This window comes from Necator americanus, chromosome I, assembly GCF_031761385.1.
Source record: "Necator americanus strain Aroian chromosome I, whole genome shotgun sequence".
Taxonomy (NCBI): domain Eukaryota; kingdom Metazoa; phylum Nematoda; class Chromadorea; order Rhabditida; family Ancylostomatidae; genus Necator; species Necator americanus.
Window position 1 is genome coordinate 25,307,720 of NC_087371.1, and position 17,597 is coordinate 25,325,316.

Here is a 17,597-nt window from a genome sequence, read left to right on the forward strand (position 1 = left end):
AACGTAAACGAAAACGTGCAAGAGTCGCAAAGGTGCGGTCTACACCAAAGGATTCATATCAAGTGAGCACAACAATAAAAGTGTGCACGGTTCGGTCAAGACGACCTGATTTGCGGTGCATTTGCGTATCCTTTGCGCTCGACATGACTGTGTGGGTTCATCTCTCAGTTCTGCACCCTTATAAGAGTTAGGGGGTTACCACCTCGAATTCGACCGCTTACGCAATTGCACGACAAGTTAAGTCGTTTTGGCTCGACTGTATTCTTTAAGATTTCTTCCGATTCTCTAACAGCACATCACTTGGACAATGAAGTGTAGAAATTGTCGTTGTATAGTCTGCCACCTAATTTTGACATGGCGTAGCGTTATAAATTTGTGTAAGAGTTAACATTGACGTACTCGACCATTTCTTTCCCTTATTTTCTTTATGAAAATTGCGTTATAACGCCACAAATCAGTGTCTCAACCAGTTGTAAAGGGATATAGGAACGTTTGTTTAAGGTCACGCGTAATTCGTAAATTCTTTTCTGCATTTTTTCAGCAATGTTCCCGCCAAATCGAAGGAGGTTGTACGTCTTCGTCAGCACGTATACTCTAGAAGCACGCAGCCATGTTAGAAAATCTTCATTAATGGTCGTACGCCATATGGGTTGTTACAAATTATTATGATAGAACATTTGATTGATTTCTGATTTTTCGAAGTAAATAAATCAATCAATCGGGGCCCTAAGGCTTAAGTATTAGTCTTAGAGGATCAACTGACATGTAAACCAAAGTTACTAAAAGAGAAACGTAAGTTAGAGCGTCGAGAAATAAGAGCGTCACTGGGTGCCCCCCTCCAACTACATTTTCCCCAAAGCGTTTGGATCCTAAGATGAAATCACTAGTGTTACTGGATTTTTTCTCCAAATTTCACTAGATGAACCATGATAGATTTATCATTACTCTAACTCGATGTCTGCATTTTCGTCACGTTAGCAACATAGAAAAAATAGATAGAAAATACCGCGGGAAACACAAAAAGCAAGGGTACGGGACGAGCAATAGAAATTTCAAAGGCAACATACCACGAATATAAGGTGGTGCGAATTTCAGGTGGAGTATCCGTATACGGGGGCGTAGATTATGGAGACAGGGGTAGTTCCGCTCATCTTTCCCTGCATCATTGCAAACAGCCGCGTCCAGGATGCTGTTTTGCACGATCTATTGCAACGCTCCACCCCTTGCGCCGCCTCCGCCCTGCGATTCGTCGAAAATCAATTCGGACTACCCCGATAGGCAGTAAGGGACGCTACGCGTGCAAGGATGGCGCGCTGCAACAGAAGGCATCGTACAATACAGCACTCTGGGGCCGGCTGCTTGCAGTGATTCAGGGAGAGATGAGCGGAACCACCTCGGTCTCCATAATCTACGACCCCGCATACGGATAATCCACTCAAATCCGTACCACCCCAGATTCGTGGTATGCTGCCTTTAAAGACTGCAGTTTGAACAAAACGACTTCAACTATCCCGGCATTATGTAGGCGTCTGACTACCGCGGTGAGACCCCTCGCTAAGTCCAATTCGGCAGCGGGGATGGGAGAGGGTTCCATCATCAGAACTTCGAGCGCTTCCGTCTACCCAAATAATACCATCCTTACTCTCCCTATTTCAGAACGATTTACTTCGGCTATTAGTTTGAAGTGTCCTGGGTAAGATGAATGGTCTACACTGAATTCGAACTATGTGGCAGACTATCTGACAACAATAAACAATAATGATTTACATAAATCATAGTTGGCATACTGTAGGGGTTAGGTGATGTTTTTCTACTGCAGTGGGACGCTATTTAGAAGTAAAGTAAGAAATAGAAGACGAAACAATCAGCAGCGCGAGCGGTTTGCTTCGAAAATGTCCACGTCGCAACCGTAAACATGAAAATCAGGCGAATTTGATTTTTGTCAACGCTCTGCTCAGGAGTACATCGAACTGATCAGAATGTCGTCCTCGTCGGATTCGACCTGAAGCGGATATGAAATAGGATTTCAAAATAAAGAAATCTAACGAAAATTTCAAAAATACAACTTGGAAAAGTTCAGGTCATTTTGGTTCTTATTTAATTCATTTTCTAGTCCCTCCTGTCTCTACTCCGAAGAAGTTCGGATAAGGATAAGCGAATAACGTAAGAAGAACGGAGTTAGGTAATTTGTGGAGCCAAAAGATTTCAAAGTCTGTTGCAAACATTTGCATCATCCTTTCCTCTATCTTGACGAACATTAGTCTAGAACATTTCTAGTCCTCTAGAAAAATTTCGGTTTTCAGCAATGCTTTGCTTGCTAGTTCCAAATGCTAAGGAGGCTGGATATTTTTAGCGAAAAAAAAGATGAATAAAAAATTGTCTGAAAACAATTAGAAGTACAGCTGAGTGGAGCTTTACAAGAAATGTGTGGCAGTAGAGTATAATCTAAGCATCAGAAATAAAACTGATGGATTAGCTTTTCCAGATCTATTTCAAAAAAAAAATTCAAAAAAAAAGTTTTATTTAAAAAGAAACCTATTCTGATTGTACCTGCATCCAATTCCCACGCCGATTTCGAGCCAAAGCCTTCATTCTCGCACGTCGCCGGATGATCATCACAAGCAACACACTGAGTGCTAAGAAAATCGCAAACACAACAACAACTTCTCTCGTTGACATTACGATATATCCAACTGAAACATCACTGTTATTCCAACTGCTATTCAATCAATAAGACCAATTTCCAATGTTATGATATTTAATGCGACAGTTCTTCTACAGCAATTTTAACGCTAGGTAAAGGTTAACCTCTGTTTCTGCATGTGTACTTCTTATGTCCAGGGAAGCGCAGTTCAGTTGCGTGAGCGCGCGAATGAGGCAGTGGTTGGAATCGAGGTGGGACCATCGTGAACTACAGCGATGGATAGTGTAAGCAGGGGTCCCCTCTAGATTTTGACCGTTATGCCTTGCCGTAGCGCATCAAACACAAGCGCTTACACAACTGTACCGAGCTTCATTTCGTTCTTATCCTACTATAGTTAGCGGCAGTACCTACGTCTTGGATGTCTGTGGGATGAATCTTATGGATTTGCAAGAGTTACGACACGTGGATAACTATATGAACACGATATCAACCAAAATTCAACAGTAAGTTCCTTAAGAATCCCAGAAAAAAAATTGTTTAGTGGGTAGCCGTCAGGTTTCAGATGACACTTCTACCTATAGGTACATTACTACCGCTCAAAACTAATAAACCTGACTTCAGTGGTCGTTTCCCGTTTTGTGTTAGCGAAATGTACAGTGCTAGAAGTAATGAATGAAGTAATGCAGTGGACTCGTCCTTGACGTGTTCAACGTTTATAAATGTGCAGAGCTTATACTAGAGATACAGCGATATTTTTGAAACTTCTACTGTGGGGTCAAAAAGACCTGACTTTTGGAGCTTTTGGGTGGGTTAACCACGGAAATGGTTATAGTCGAACCAAATGGTTATAATCGACATGAAGCTCGGTGTAGTTGCGTAAACGGTTGCGCTCGAAGCGGAATGGTAGAGCGTAGCGATTTAAATCAAGGTGTGACTAACGTGATCTGCAGCGATGAATGGCGCTGGCCATGATCCTTCCATAATCCTAATCGCACCGCGCCGCTTCGAGCGCAGCCGCTTACGCAATTGCACAGAGCTTGACGTCGTTTTGACCCGACAAAACCGGCACCAGCGCAATTATTTATGCAATTGTACTACCAGTCAGGTAGATTTGATCCGTAAGGATACATTTATAGGATGCAGGATGATACGAATCAATTACTCACCTTCGGCGACAGTTGTGGATGTAGTAGCTTGCGTAGTAGCCTGTGTTGGTTTGTTATAGTCTTGCTTTTGTTTCAACCTACGAAAGCAATCATCGAAAGGAAATTTAAAGGTTCAATTAAAAAGGTGATAAGCGGTAGGAGGGAAGGGGGAGGGGGAGGAGGAGGCAGTGTAGCTAGGATTGAAAAGTTATCTTCAGCTGAAATGTTAGCAAAATTTCCAGAGGCTTCTAAAGAAGTGTAGCAGTTAATTAATCGGTTAGAAACTGCTAATCCAGTTTTAATACGGTGAAGTATTAGAGGTAGAACAGTGTTGTTTTTACGTAATTCTTATTCCATTTTTTTCAAATCAAAATTCCTCGTTTTTCTACAGATACGAAGTCGAAGATTATATGGCTGAGGGTCACAATAATAAGGATGATTGCATCATCGACATGACTTTTGAGATTCTCTGATACTAGTATCCTTATCCTTTTTCTTAATGGGTGTTAACTTTGCAGATTCGTTACCTTAGAGGATCATCGTAAGGAGTTTCGAGGGCGTCCAGAACTTTCCACAGCACATTAGTGTCGCCGTCTACTTCGTTCATTTCACAGAAATCAATGTGACACGGGATGGGTGAGGAGTAAGTGAGAACTGATAGGAATGTAACAATAACAGCCAGCCAGCAACACCTGGCTTATCGCATTCTTGATAACTCTGGTGTTTATTCAATTCACCGAATGATGGGGAAGACCATTAAATGTGAAAGAAAACTGCAGTAAACCGTTTAAGGACTTCTTATCGAGGAAATGTACGGGTAGTATCACATGTGGTTGCGTTTCGAAGGAAAATAATAACTAAAGTGAAACAAAGATGGAAAGAACAAACGGAGGTAACGCGACACAAAATGAAATCCTCAAAAAAAAAGAATATTTAGAGAACGAAGCTGCGATCTGTTTGTCTCATGACCTTACCTTGAACGTGTAAAACGAGAAATCAGCGTAAGTGATAACATTTCGCTCATTGAGTGCTCTTTCTTAGAGAAAGCTAGTGAAAATAGTGCTGCTGAGTAGGCAGGTGGGCCACTCTTCTGGATGTGTTGAGAAAAATTTTGAAGATTTTCACAAGTTTACTGAAAGCTTAGCGCATTTGGCTATTTTTTAGTCCTCATAATTTTGCGCGATCTCCAACTCAAATTGACTAATTAATACATTTCTTGGATATTTGCTTTGAAACTTGTAAGTTCAGTCTGATAATTTCATTATTCGATTTTCAGAGGTTGCGCCTCCGTTTTCCCGATTTGTCGCCCTCCTTTCTCACGAAAATACTAGCGAAAAATATCGGTAAAAAAAAATGTACGAAACGGCTCGACGACTCAAAAAAAGTACAGTACTTTACCTTTATCCGTTCATGTGCGAGTTCACGCTCATACAGAGTTTCCGCAACAATAAACTATGCTCTCAAAAGTAATTACAGTTTGTCAATTTGTTAGTTTGTCCTAATCAAGTATGTTGAAATATAATAACTTTTTACTCCTACATATACCTACAGCAAGGGGATCGAGAGATAATTTGCTCTTCATGTAATTCAAAACATAAACCTACCTCCATCGCTCGCAATTCCATTCGTCCGACCCATCCGAGCATTGTGGGATCCCGTCGCAAGTATCGTAACGTGCTATACACTCTCCATTTCTGCATGCCCACTGCCATTCTCCTACAAATTCAAAGTCTCGCACCACAAAAAAGTATTTTTTTAATTCAAGCAAACAGTTGTCTTGATTTAATATGCTGTTTCAAAGAAATTAAGTAGGAGGTAAAAAATATGTTGTTTATGAGCACTGGCTAAGGGAAAGAAATAGGTGATGAAGAGTAACGCCCAGAATCTCAGCTGTTGCGGGACAATCTGGAGCTCTTTGATGTGCATTCCTCGACATCGTGGGTGCAACGCAGTAGTAGCATGTTCCTACATCGGTGTATCGCCTCGGCCGCCCACGTTTCGATGGGTCCCAAAACTAAATAAGCCCTGTGTTGATTGGAACCGAATCTATCTGGGAGGATAAGGACATTGGCTTAATATATCAGTTGTCTCCCTCCCTTCCGCCTTCGTCTCCCCACCGCTCGTGTCAGTCTTTAACTCTTTAAGTTCGCTAACCTTTGCTGCTCTGAGTTAATCCCGAACGTGCTGCGTATCCCGAAAAAATGATCGATCAACATCGAGCGCTACATCGAGCGCTCTTTGTATAGTGAACTTTAGGAATTTGACGAGACAATCCTAATGATTTGTTGCTCGCCATCGAAAGCGAAAGAACAACAAAAAGGTTCTTCAAAACTGCCCTTCTAAGCTTGCCCTTTTGAAATTTATGATTTCCCCAAGGCAAACCGAAACGTTTGTAGGGAAGGGAGCTGCACGATCAAGGTTGGGAATGAAAATATAACAAATGTGATCAAAAACATCTCTAAGAAAGCCGTATTTAGCTCCTCGAAATAGAAATGAACGGGCTTGGCCGAGAACATGCTCACATAGAAATTTCGAAGGGTTAGCAAGCAAAGAGAAGCTGGCACAGTGGTTATTGGAGCAGACTTAGTGAAGTTTAGGTTCATGACTTGGGTTAACGTGGGTATGCCCTTAATCTTCCCGAGATGTCTCAGCAAATTTTTGAAGTGTGTCAAATTCTCATCAGACACTTTTTTCTCGCACAAATATTACACGCATTAATCATTTTTATCATGGAACGCTGTGAATCATCATGAGTTACTGTGGATCAGTGATCATTTTTCAATCCATCATTTCTGAGCCCATGCCTTTCAGTGATCTTACATTAGTCTAGAAAATTACGTATTTGCTTTTTTGAGTGGAATGGATATTAAGACCTATTCGAGCAAATAAATGTATGGTAATTCTATGCTTGAAAACCAACGCAGCAAAATTGTCGATTGTTGGGATCTTTTCGCAAATAGATAGGAGTACGGATGTAGTTCGCAGATATGAAGTGATCGCACGCAATTCTCTCACTAATCCAGAAAAAGGCGTGTATAGTGTACTCTGTGACTTAATTTCCAACGATGCAAATTACTATGCGATAAAACGCAAGCAGCTACGTCGTAGAACGCCTAAAGCCTAACCCATATAGTTAAAGTGAGGAACAGAAGCTGCCCCTGCTGCATCGCTGACGCATTGCAAACTGTCATCGTTCTATTACCCGTAATAAGGTGCATCATTCGGGAGACGTAATTACGCAGGACTGTTTCACTTTTTCAAAAGTTTTCTTTTCTCATGGATTACTAAAGAGTATTAGGCGCCATCACTCTCATTCTGTTGAACTAGTGGACTCCTATCCCTGTCTGTTCGTGGAGAGATCCTAAAATCATCACTTTCGTGATACGCTGCCCTTAAAGAAAGCCATTGCAGTCTAGGTCTAGCAAAACTTGTAATCCCAACGACTACTCACAGCAAGAGGACGCTAAACTATTAACTTTATTTATTTTATTTCTTTCAAATTATGTCCAAAGTAGACAAGATCACTGCGACCACAATGATATAAGAATCCTTGGATTTTCTCCTGGATGTCCAAGCGTTTACTCCGCAATAGACATTGCACGAAATAGTGACATAACGCTAGCTGAAGTTTAAACAAAGGAAAGGTGATGCAGATTCTACGGAGAAGGAGAGAAAGATACGGTCAGCACCGAATATGTTCAGCCGAACGAACACAGTACACCTCCGCTGAGAGGAGGGCAGAGCAAACAAGCATGTAGAGTGTCAAGTAAGGGCACAACATCTAGCAGAAGCGTCGTACTTGACCGGTTAAACAAATCCATCGACTACTGATGAATGATTAATTATTATTGAGTAATGTGGTTGGATCGCTCGGCGTTACGCAAAACCAGTTCTCTCATCAACTTTAATCTTCTTAATTAACTCTCGAGAGTCAAAGAGTTCCGACCTCCGCCGGACGTCATTTTGTATTGACTTTGCGTAGTCGAAAGAGTGAGGACCTGTTTCCCAGGATATTCTGCGGAAATTTATTTGGACAATCATGATGAGAAAAAAAAAAACGGAAGAAAAGAGTAAATGTATAATGAATCAAATCCTGCTCCTAATGAAAATAACGGTTTCGAAAAACGACTATTACCACTATTATTATTTATCAGCCATGAATTACACGAGTTTATTTATTTTCCCGCTTCTCTGCCTTTCTGCAGACTAATTAGAAATTATTATTCTTCTATAAGCTGCATTTATTGGTGTGTTTATGAAGGCTGGGTCTAGCGAAACTATTCCATGTGATTTTCACTAGATAACTAGTGCAATATGCTCTTTCATGAATATCAGGGCAAAGCAATGCGGTTTCCATTCCGTAATTTGCTTGGTTCCTTTTTGTTAGTGGTACATGTATGTAAGAGAATTGCATTGCATTTAGTTTATATTATCGTTTGTTCTGCAGAATAAATATAAACTGTGTAGTTCGCTTCGGCAGCGAGAAGAAGGGAATTGACAGCCCCCTCCCCCCTCCCAAAAAAAAGGAGAAAAAAAAGAAGCTAGAGCTGTCGCAGCACATGCGTCCGTGGTGGCCTTTTCGTTTTCTCTGCAGTAGTACGGAAAGTAGGTAGTGGTGGCCTTTCGTTTTCTCTGCGGTAGCACGGAAACGAGAGGAAATGCTAACACATTCCTACACACTGTATTTACTTTATTGTGGTGTTTTATATCGTATTTCAGCTTTATATCGAAGTTGTAGTTTCATAATGAGCATAACAACTCTGACTCTCTGATTTCAACGTAAAAACAAAAATAAGGGAAGGTTACTGTAGAAGTTAAAGTTCTGAAATAAGACTAGTCAAAACCTTTAAAAAGAGCTCGGAACATAAGAAGAAATATAGAAATACCTGGACATTGAGGAAGAACTTCCTTCCGAGAGGACTCGTCGATATTCGACTGAACTCCCATAGAGCTTTCAAGCTGAATAAGGCATAGTAAGTGCCGAAGTAAACAGAGAATTACAGCAGAAATGGATTCACTACCACTTTTTGTCCTATAGTTAATTAGTACGAAACCGAAGAAATTATTGAAGGATGCAGCATAGAAGTGGCAATGCATGGCCAACGACGGATATCTACTTTTCTTTAGTGCGAACGTTATGGAGAAACCCACTCATCTAATAATTAACTGATTTTATTACGTTAAAACTAGTCCTACTCTACATACCAGAGTTCGAAGGTCACTTCAGCTGCTTCTCAGTTTTCAGCTTACGTAGAAAATATCGAAAAAGATCTTCACATAGTTTACCCCATGTCCTTGAGACAATGATTCAGTGATATCGAGCACTTTGTAGATTTAGATATATATCATTTTTATTCTTTGCGCACAAAATATCATTGTTTGCCTAAATGTTGGAGACCAAGAATGAGATATTGAAGTCTGGCCCGAATTTGGATAGAGTTGAAATTTCCGCAAAACAGCAATATTTTCGAAATGAACACTACCTACGCAAAGGTTCCGACTGAGCTCGGAAGTTCGAGAACGAAAAACCCAGGAAAAACACACCTGTGCTGTCAGAAAATCGAGGAATTGCAGGAAAACAAATAGAAGGAGCGGCATGAGAGGTGTATGAGATCATTCGCCGAGTATAGAAGCAGTCGAAATGCTGTGTGGCTACAATCGATACGAGGGCTCGGCTCACTGCGACAACGTCTAAAGCGAACAGATGTTCTACCGTCGATGCCAGCGATCCCGCTTTGGCACACTTCATATCCGTAACATTGGAGGATAAGGATAATGAATAAAGGATCACGTAGTTAGCACCAGTTATTTACTTAGGGATTTGTCTACGAGTTCGAGTTAAACGCAAAATCGTAGTGGTTTAGGAACGCGTTTGAGGGATACACAATAATTTGCGGGCTGCTCCAGATTTAGTTCCATGTCCTTATCTTCTCTAACAAGCCTGGCATCAATTTATGGTCCCTAAAAAGACGAAAAATCGGTTGACCTGAGGCAATTTCGAAGCGCCGATCCTACATGGCCTCTAAAACTGCACTACGCACGACCATGGCTTCGGAATTCAACTATGTAGTAAACTTAACTAGCATTACAACTAAGGAACAGTTAAAAGTCTTCCTAGGATAGGACTTACCGGCCATCGCCTGGATTATTTTCGCTCTTATCACTTGTGTAGAATTTCTGTCATCGAATTATCAAAGAAGCAGTCATTTTCTCCGACGTTACCCTCAAAACCATAATCTTTTATTCTGAGTACGAAGAGAAGTCATTTCTAGGAAGTAGAACATGAAATGAGACGGGTTTGTGCGTTTCATTTATTGATTTGTTTCCAAGAGCAAACATTAGCTCTTCTTCATCGTACTGATGTTGCTCTGATGTTAAAAATACTTCCCGAGAAGTTGTCGTGATTGCTGTTCTGAGTATATGGTTTCTAATGAAAAAAATGCGAGAGCTAAAAAATTAATCGGAAGGGAACTCCTGCCAAAAATGAAGGTGTATTTTTCCCCAGAATCCAATGGGATAACCACATGTATAACGCTGAAAAAAAGTTTGGAATGAAAACAACACGGATACTTACTCCCTGCTAAAATCGAAACTATGAAATATTGGGGCACTTTGAAATTTAAGGACTGTTTTGTGCCGGATGCATGTTCGACGCTTGGGCTTTCAAAGGCTGTAGAAGGATTTAGCTGATTACATGTATCACGCTTGGCTCCTAATACCTTCATTGGTGCAAAGGGTCAGGACAGAGAAAAGAGGGTGTGTGTGTGTGTATGTGTGTATGTGTGTGTATGTGTGTATGTGTGCATGTGTGTGTATGTGTATGTGTGTGTATATGTGTGTATGTGTGTATGTGTGTGTATGTGTGTGTATGTGTGTATGTGTGTGTATGTGTGTGTATATGTGTGTGTATGTGTATGTATGTGTGTATGTGTATGTATGTGTGTGTGTGTGTGTGTATGTGTGTATGTGTGCATGTGTGTGCATGTGTATGTGTGTGTGTGTGTGTGTGTGTGTGTGTGTGTGTGTGTGTGTGTGTGTGTGTGTGTGTGTGTGTGTGTGTGTGTGTGTGTGTGTGTGTGTGTGTGTGTGTGTGTGTGTGTGTGTGTGTGTGTGTGTGTGTTAAGAAGGAAATGGCGTGCATTTCCGCAGCAAATCACCATAATCTAGTCGTGAGATTTTTGAGATGGTTTCATTAGTTGGTACTTTTGTTCTGTTCGAGATCGCTACAATCCGTGTATTGATTCAGGAAATACGCTGTGTAGGTAAAATGAGCCGCTAGGATTGACTGCTCCCAACAATTTATTTCTAACATGAGACACCGAAGGAATACGACTAGAAAGAACTTTTCCCATTTAACTACTTTACATTTTTTGTAGCTCTTCATTCATTCGTATACCCTTCCAGAGGGATCCTCTCCTTACCTGTTGTTGCTATCCTTTGTCATTTCTTTTTTATCAACTCTTTTCAGACTACAGCGAAATCTCCAATGACATAACCCATTCTATCAGTTTAAGAAGAAAGGACCAATGTCAGTGAAACAAGAAAAATGCACCAATTCTACATAATTAAATAATTTGATTTTTGCTTGGGATTATTGTGTAGAACTAATTCTTTGAGTACCCGCTACGAAATCCACAGTATACCATTTTTTCTTGAAATATTCTACGCTGCAAAAAATTTTCTTTTATATATGGAAGGGATAATGATCGACATATTATGTAAGTTTTGTGAAATATTTTCAGTTGATTCTTTAGAAGCCACAGCTTGAGGTTTGATTTTGATTTGTTGAAATGTAACTTTCTAACGTTAACGCTCAGAAAAATAACAACAACGCGCAGAAGAGCGAACTATTCTGCTTGAGCCCGTTTGTGTTCACATTAAACCTTAGGGATGGATGCAGCTTATGAAATGTCTCCATTGAAAGCTTAGCTTCAAGTCTACAAATGCTTTATGAAGGCTGTTAACAATTCTATCAACTGCAGAAACTCAGCCGATGTTGAAACGTCCGGGATTACATCTGAAATTATTTCACATGCCAACAATAAGTAAGACATTCATAGATGTACATTTAATATTAGAGTTATATTCCAGTTCCAAATCTGAAGTTGTCGCGAAAGGGGTTTTACATGTCTCAACATTGGGTCCGCCGGTACAAAGCAGTTGAAGTCCAGTACGACATGAAAAAAAAATCCTTATGTGATAACCCGAATATCTGCTAGAGAAGTTCACAAACGTTGATCCTGTTTGTTGTTGTTGTTCAAACCACATATATATTTTTTATATCCAGTTCACGTTTTTTTTCCTCTGTAAGTTCTCCTCCTGGCAAGTGATTCTGATCCAGAACTTTCTGATCGATTTTTTACCTGGGGTTTTTTTTTAGAAAAATTGGGAAAAAATCAACCGGAAAATTCAGGATCAGACCAGATGCCGAGGGTAGGGGGTGGTAGGTGGGGAGAGAACATACTAAAAAAACATAAACTGGAGTCATAGAGAACACTGAAAAACAAAAAAAAAAACATAAGGAATACCACACCAAAGCACTCATGCGAGAACTTGGTACTTTAGTATCATCTCAGGATTTCGCTTGTATGAACTGCGCTGAATTGCCTGCAATGGGTACATTGAGGTGTTCGCATTTGTACCGGAGTGAGGTGCATAAACTGGAACTATAAACAACATTAAAAAATCGAGAACATAAATAGTGAATACTATACCATAGCACTCACACGAGAACTTGGCCCTCGAACCTCATCAGAAGTCGGCCCATTGTTGCGTTGCCGCAGGGATCGGCCTATTTCCGACGGGAAGAGTTAAATGGTTCTGTTATGATTGGAAATGAACAGAAAAGGTTAGTCAGGAGTACCTCTGACGTTTTTTGGACTATTTACTCCATAGCACAGCGAGAACATGCCTCTCAAGATAACTCTCCAAAAAATCAGACATATAGAAACATAGTCCTGACAACTTGGAACTAGAGAAGAATTTACAACTAACGGTGCTGGGTCCTTGGAACTATTGCCGCTTCTTCTTTATCCTCCCATTGGAGGTGGGCCGATCCCTGCAGCAGTGCAACGCTGGGCTGACCCGTGACGAGGTGCGAGCAAGCCCACGACCTCATCCGGTCCCAAAAATCAAAAAACCTTAACGAGACTCATTCGAATCTCTATCGAAGGTTAATTCGATAAGAACAGAAACTAAACTTTGATCTTAGCCAAAAGGCCGAGAAGCGATGCGGTAAGGGGTCAACACCTGGTCCAGCTCAGCGGATGAGTCGTACTCCATACGGGCAACTCAGCGCAGTGCACGCTCGCGCAAGGAACGTAGGGACAGGTAAGAAATCAAGGGCAGGAGCCAGAATACGAACATGTAGTTTCTACAACAATTTCGCGATTGTATAAGGCTGAAGAACAAGTTGTGCTTTTCCCGTTTGCTCTAGTTTGTTTGTCATTTTTATTAGCAGGCTCCTTATTCATCTTTCTTTGATACTTGGTTGAGAAATGAGTGGTGGTTTCTTTTTTCAAAGATGTACTCAGAAATGGACAGTGTTTTTAAAATGCTGAATAATATTATCAAGTGGAGAATTTCTCACCCTGCGTCTGTCTTCATAGTAAGACTCTTTGTCATTTGACATGTAAGCGAGCTTGGTTACCGATTTGAATAACGCTTGCGACTTGTTTTTCAACCTTATACTATCCTAAAACAGATATTGAGGCTTGGAGCGCAGAGAACGTATCTGCGCACTGCGCTGCGCTGCCCGTATGGAGTACGACTCATCCGCTGAGCTGGACCAGGTGTTGGACCCTAACCGCATCGCTTCTCGGCCTTTTGGCTAAGATCAAAGTTTAGTTTCTGTTCTTATCGAATTAACCTTCGATAGAGATTCGAATGAGTCTCGTTAAGGTTATTTGATTTTTGGGACCGGATGAGGTCGTGGGTTTGCTCGCACCTCGTCACGGGTCGGCCCAGCGTTGCACTGCTGCAGGGATCGGCCCACCTCCAATGGGAGGAAGAAGAAGCAGCATTACAAAGATTTTTAAATGACTTAAAAGTGTTCTCAGTTCACACTGCAATACAACACAGTCTGTGGAAAGCTCTGCTCTGGTACTGCATTGGTAATTAGCAGTGAACAACCATCCGTAACGGTGATTCACTGTAAGGGCTGCGTAGGTTACCACAGTTACTTTTTTCGTATGCTATTGCGGCGAGATAAGATGTCAGGTGAGTTTGATGTCCAAGGCATCGAAGTTCCGCCTCCGCATGTTGCTGCCAAAAAACGACCGGAAAGCGCCCCTATCTTGAGAATGATAAGAGAAGCCTCAATCAAAAACGTCTAGGTATTCTTTAAATAGCTCTGAAAATTAGCAATCCCTGTACTTCACTCCACACTTGATGATTCAGATATCTATTCACATACAGAATTCACCTCACTACACATTTCGTATGTTAGACTCTCATCTCGCTTCAGTTACCGCGAACTCGTTACATTTGGGACGTCGTCCTGGAATAGCATCATAACTATCATAACAAGATCCTTATGATTCAAAGATTAGATTAAAATATTATATGCATGATCAGCAACTGTATGTTAATTGCAGATTATACGCGACTTATTTCGAAAAATGCATACTATCCTACTCTCGCTGACCACCCTCGTCTACTGCTGCGTAGCAGTGCGTCAACAGTCTGTTGGGATTACCGGTCGCCTTATGTGTGGGGATAAGCCAGCCGCAGGAGTGACAGTGAAGCTGTGGGATGAGGACGATGGTAAGAGCATATATTCAGCCCACCGATACTAATTGTAATGTGAAAAGAAATTTTTCATGCAGGTCCAGATCCTGACGACCTTCTCGCCCAAGGATTCACCGACGCTAAAGGAGAGTTCACCTTGAAGGTGAGACAAACAGAATACTTAGAAAATCTTGACAGCGCATTAACTCAGCCATGAGAAGACGTTCGTTTCTACATGTAATGAATTTCCGGAGTGATTATTGAGTTTTCGGATCGTAGTAAAAGAGTGATCTAAAGAACAAAGAGGTTCGAACCACAGCCCAGAAGTGAAAACATCTTTCTTGCACATGCAAGATCCATCATCTTGGCCACAAATGAACTTTGGCGCAAACCTCCGCCATATCCCAAGCACCAGGCACTGATTTACTACTGATTTAGCTCGACTGGACTTTTGTGCACCATTCATAGTGAAGGGATGAGTCTCAGCAGTACAATGGTTATTTTAAGGGTTCGGAACGTGAAACCACCAACATTGACCCAGTGTTCAAAGTGTACCATGATTGCGACGACGGCTTAAAGGTAACCAGTTAAAATTTTGATCTGCTTCGCCATTCACTCCATTTTGGTAAGATGCTCATTGTTTAGCCCGGACAGCGAAAAGTGAAATTCCGCATCCCCGACCAATACATATCATCCGGAGGATTGCCAAAACGTATCTTCAACATCGGTGTACTGAACCTGGAAACGATTTTTCCCAAGGAAGAACGAGATTTGATCTGAACATCATTTTGTACAGACTCACTGCCTCCACAGTTCCTGTAATAAGCTGTAGATGATATAGACTGATCAATAAACTCTGCTCAATATCCTTGAACACATTCAAGTGTGTAAAGGAAGGCTGCGAAAAAAATAGGGAATAACGATCTTTCCACCGCGTTAAATCTCTTCCTTTGATTTATGAGAGTTGAGAGGACATTAGGGAACTCCATACATAGACAGTTCCTTCCCCTCTGATTAAACTGGATTTTTGAGAATAAAAAGCCAGTCTTAGACAAGTCGAATGGGCGGACGATGTTTCCATGTATTTTGTGTGTTCAAAAGTACTTCGCACAAAACTTCTCTCATCTCTGCCAGAACATCTTTTGTCAAAGCATCTCAGCTGCAATGATTTTTGATTGTCTTGTTCTGCATGTGTGATAAATTTTGAATTCTTTTTGATAATTATTCATCCTAATAATTTGATAGGGGCGAGTGCGGCGCAGTCGGTTAGAGGTCCGTTGTAGCCACACGGTCGAGGGTTCGAAACCGCCCTGGTGCAAACCAAGCCTTTCATCTCTCCGGGGTCGATAAATTGGTACCAGACTTGTCTGGGAGGATAAAAACACTGACCTGATCATCGGCTAGCCCCCGCAAGTCATTGTATAGGCCAGCACACGTTCCAAAACCTCAACGATTACAAATTCCAGTAAAACGCGTTGGCGCATCCCAAGTGGATTGATACGCCAGCGACTTTGTCCTTTTATCCTTTTTAATAATTTGATATGTTAAGGAATTTTTACTCTTAATTACCTTTACTTTTAATTCGTTTGTATATGCACGAGCGCATGACATCTGTAGTAATTCATTATCTTGAGCCACTACCATCTTCAGATTAATGGTATTATCAATATACGACTGGATTTATATTTTCTGCTCAGCATATTCTCATTCGCAAGCCTTTCAACCTACTAAAAAACAAGTGCCTCTGCCCTGTTCGAGTACACTGCTGTGCTTTCTGGGAGCTGCTAACAGTTGTCTGCAGAAATGAGATGAAAAGATGCATGAAAGGTTCATATGCATCCTAATACAAATTGAGATCCATATGAATCTGTGAATCAAAAACCGGAATAATTTTGAGGCAGCATCCTCCCCCTCCCCCTTTCCCATTTATTTTTGTATCTTCAGCGTTTGTGCAAAATGCTCACAAAGTTCTGCGACCTTCAATTTCGGGTTTGTACGATAGGATCGGGTAGCCATACAGAAAGGAGCATTTTCATCGCTCTGATAGGGTTTCTGCATTCTAGTGCTTCATCCCATTTACTTCGATAGGTAAGAAGTCGCCCTGTTCTGCCAGCTCTTAAAAGCAACGAAATTAAATAGGCTAGAGAAGAGAAGGAATCTTCATTGCCGGATGGGCATGTTACACAGCTTGGGGTTAGGCGGAAACGAGATCGTACGTTCTATTTCGAAACATATACTACGCTCATTTACCTAGAATAAGTACTAGTCATTGTAGGCAGTCGAGTAGCTCTAGCTGTCGAAATCTTCCAGAACAATGTCGCAGCCATTTGGGTAATACCTGTTTCTGTTTTTATCGAGTTAACCTTCGATAAAGTATTGAGTGAGACGGATACGAAGAGTCTTTCTAGTCTTTCACTGTTTAGGAACCTTGTATTCCGACAGGTAATGTGTAAAGTGCCCCACAGAGTAGACGAGAATCGGTGAAAGATTCTTCAGATGTTCGGATCTTATCCTCGAGAGCCCTGTGGTTTCTAATCGACATGAAAACATGTCGTGTTTCGGATGGGAAAACCTCTGGAATGGCATGTCCATCATCCCTCAGATGGTGAAAAGGCAAGTGAACATAGCTGTCGAGGAGATAAGGGTTAAACATGCATGATTTTCTCTATTCCCCATTTTGATGCATTGTTCCTTTTGCATTCCTGAGAGCAGTCATCTTTGTCTTGCGATTGACGAAGTCCAGGCAGGCCTCCTCAGCTTCAGCTAACACTTATGCTCTTGTCTCTTTAAGATCTTCTTCTATCACCTATCTGCAAAACCGCGCAGCTCGGAAGTAAGTTCTTGGTTGGCTTGGACTCGCGGTGCTCCACGCTGGAGTATCGGCTCAAGAATTTCTGGAGACAGGTGTCTCTTGATGGTTTTAAAACTCAGAGCCTTTCTCGTGCAGTAAAACTGTACAACAAGCCGACGGTACTGCTCGTTGATGTTGTTCATTGCGGAATCTTTCAAAAAGCCGACTAGCGTAGCGAATAGATCCTAGTTAAAGATAGTTTTGGGACGTCGCTCTCTGAACATCGCAA

General features: G+C 41.3%; 3 protein-coding genes across 4 annotated transcripts; 1 reads left to right on the top strand and 2 right to left on the bottom strand.

The window, feature by feature from the left end:
• Positions 1-1,954: 1,954 nt before the first annotated feature.
• RB195_006809 (uncharacterized protein) lies at positions 1,955-4,396 on the bottom strand (the record flags this gene model as incomplete). Of its 2 annotated transcripts, XM_064180111.1 has the most annotated exons (4): positions 1,955-2,002; positions 2,551-2,693; positions 3,811-3,887; positions 4,317-4,396. In XM_064180111.1, the coding sequence occupies 4 exons, from the start codon at positions 4,394-4,396 to the stop codon at positions 1,955-1,957; spliced, it is 348 nt and encodes a 115-aa protein (XP_064037010.1). The 2 variants fall into 2 exon arrangements, with proteins under 2 accessions (XP_064037010.1, XP_064037011.1); XM_064180112.1 differs by lacking the exon at positions 1,955-2,002 and having other exon boundaries at positions 2,536-2,693.
• A 216-nt stretch (positions 4,397-4,612) lies between these two features.
• RB195_006810 (uncharacterized protein) lies at positions 4,613-9,387 on the bottom strand (the record flags this gene model as incomplete). Its single annotated transcript, XM_064180113.1, has 4 exons — positions 4,613-4,646; positions 5,394-5,505; positions 8,676-8,748; positions 9,334-9,387. 4 exons carry the CDS (start codon positions 9,385-9,387, stop codon positions 4,613-4,615), a joined length of 273 nt encoding a protein of 90 aa, XP_064037012.1.
• A 5,021-nt stretch (positions 9,388-14,408) lies between these two features.
• RB195_006811 (uncharacterized protein) lies at positions 14,409-15,297 on the top strand (the record flags this gene model as incomplete). Its single annotated transcript, XM_064180115.1, has 4 exons — positions 14,409-14,553; positions 14,616-14,680; positions 15,025-15,096; positions 15,163-15,297. The coding sequence occupies 4 exons, from the start codon at positions 14,409-14,411 to the stop codon at positions 15,295-15,297; spliced, it is 417 nt and encodes a 138-aa protein (XP_064037013.1).
• Between the last annotated feature and the right edge of the window lie 2,300 nt (positions 15,298-17,597).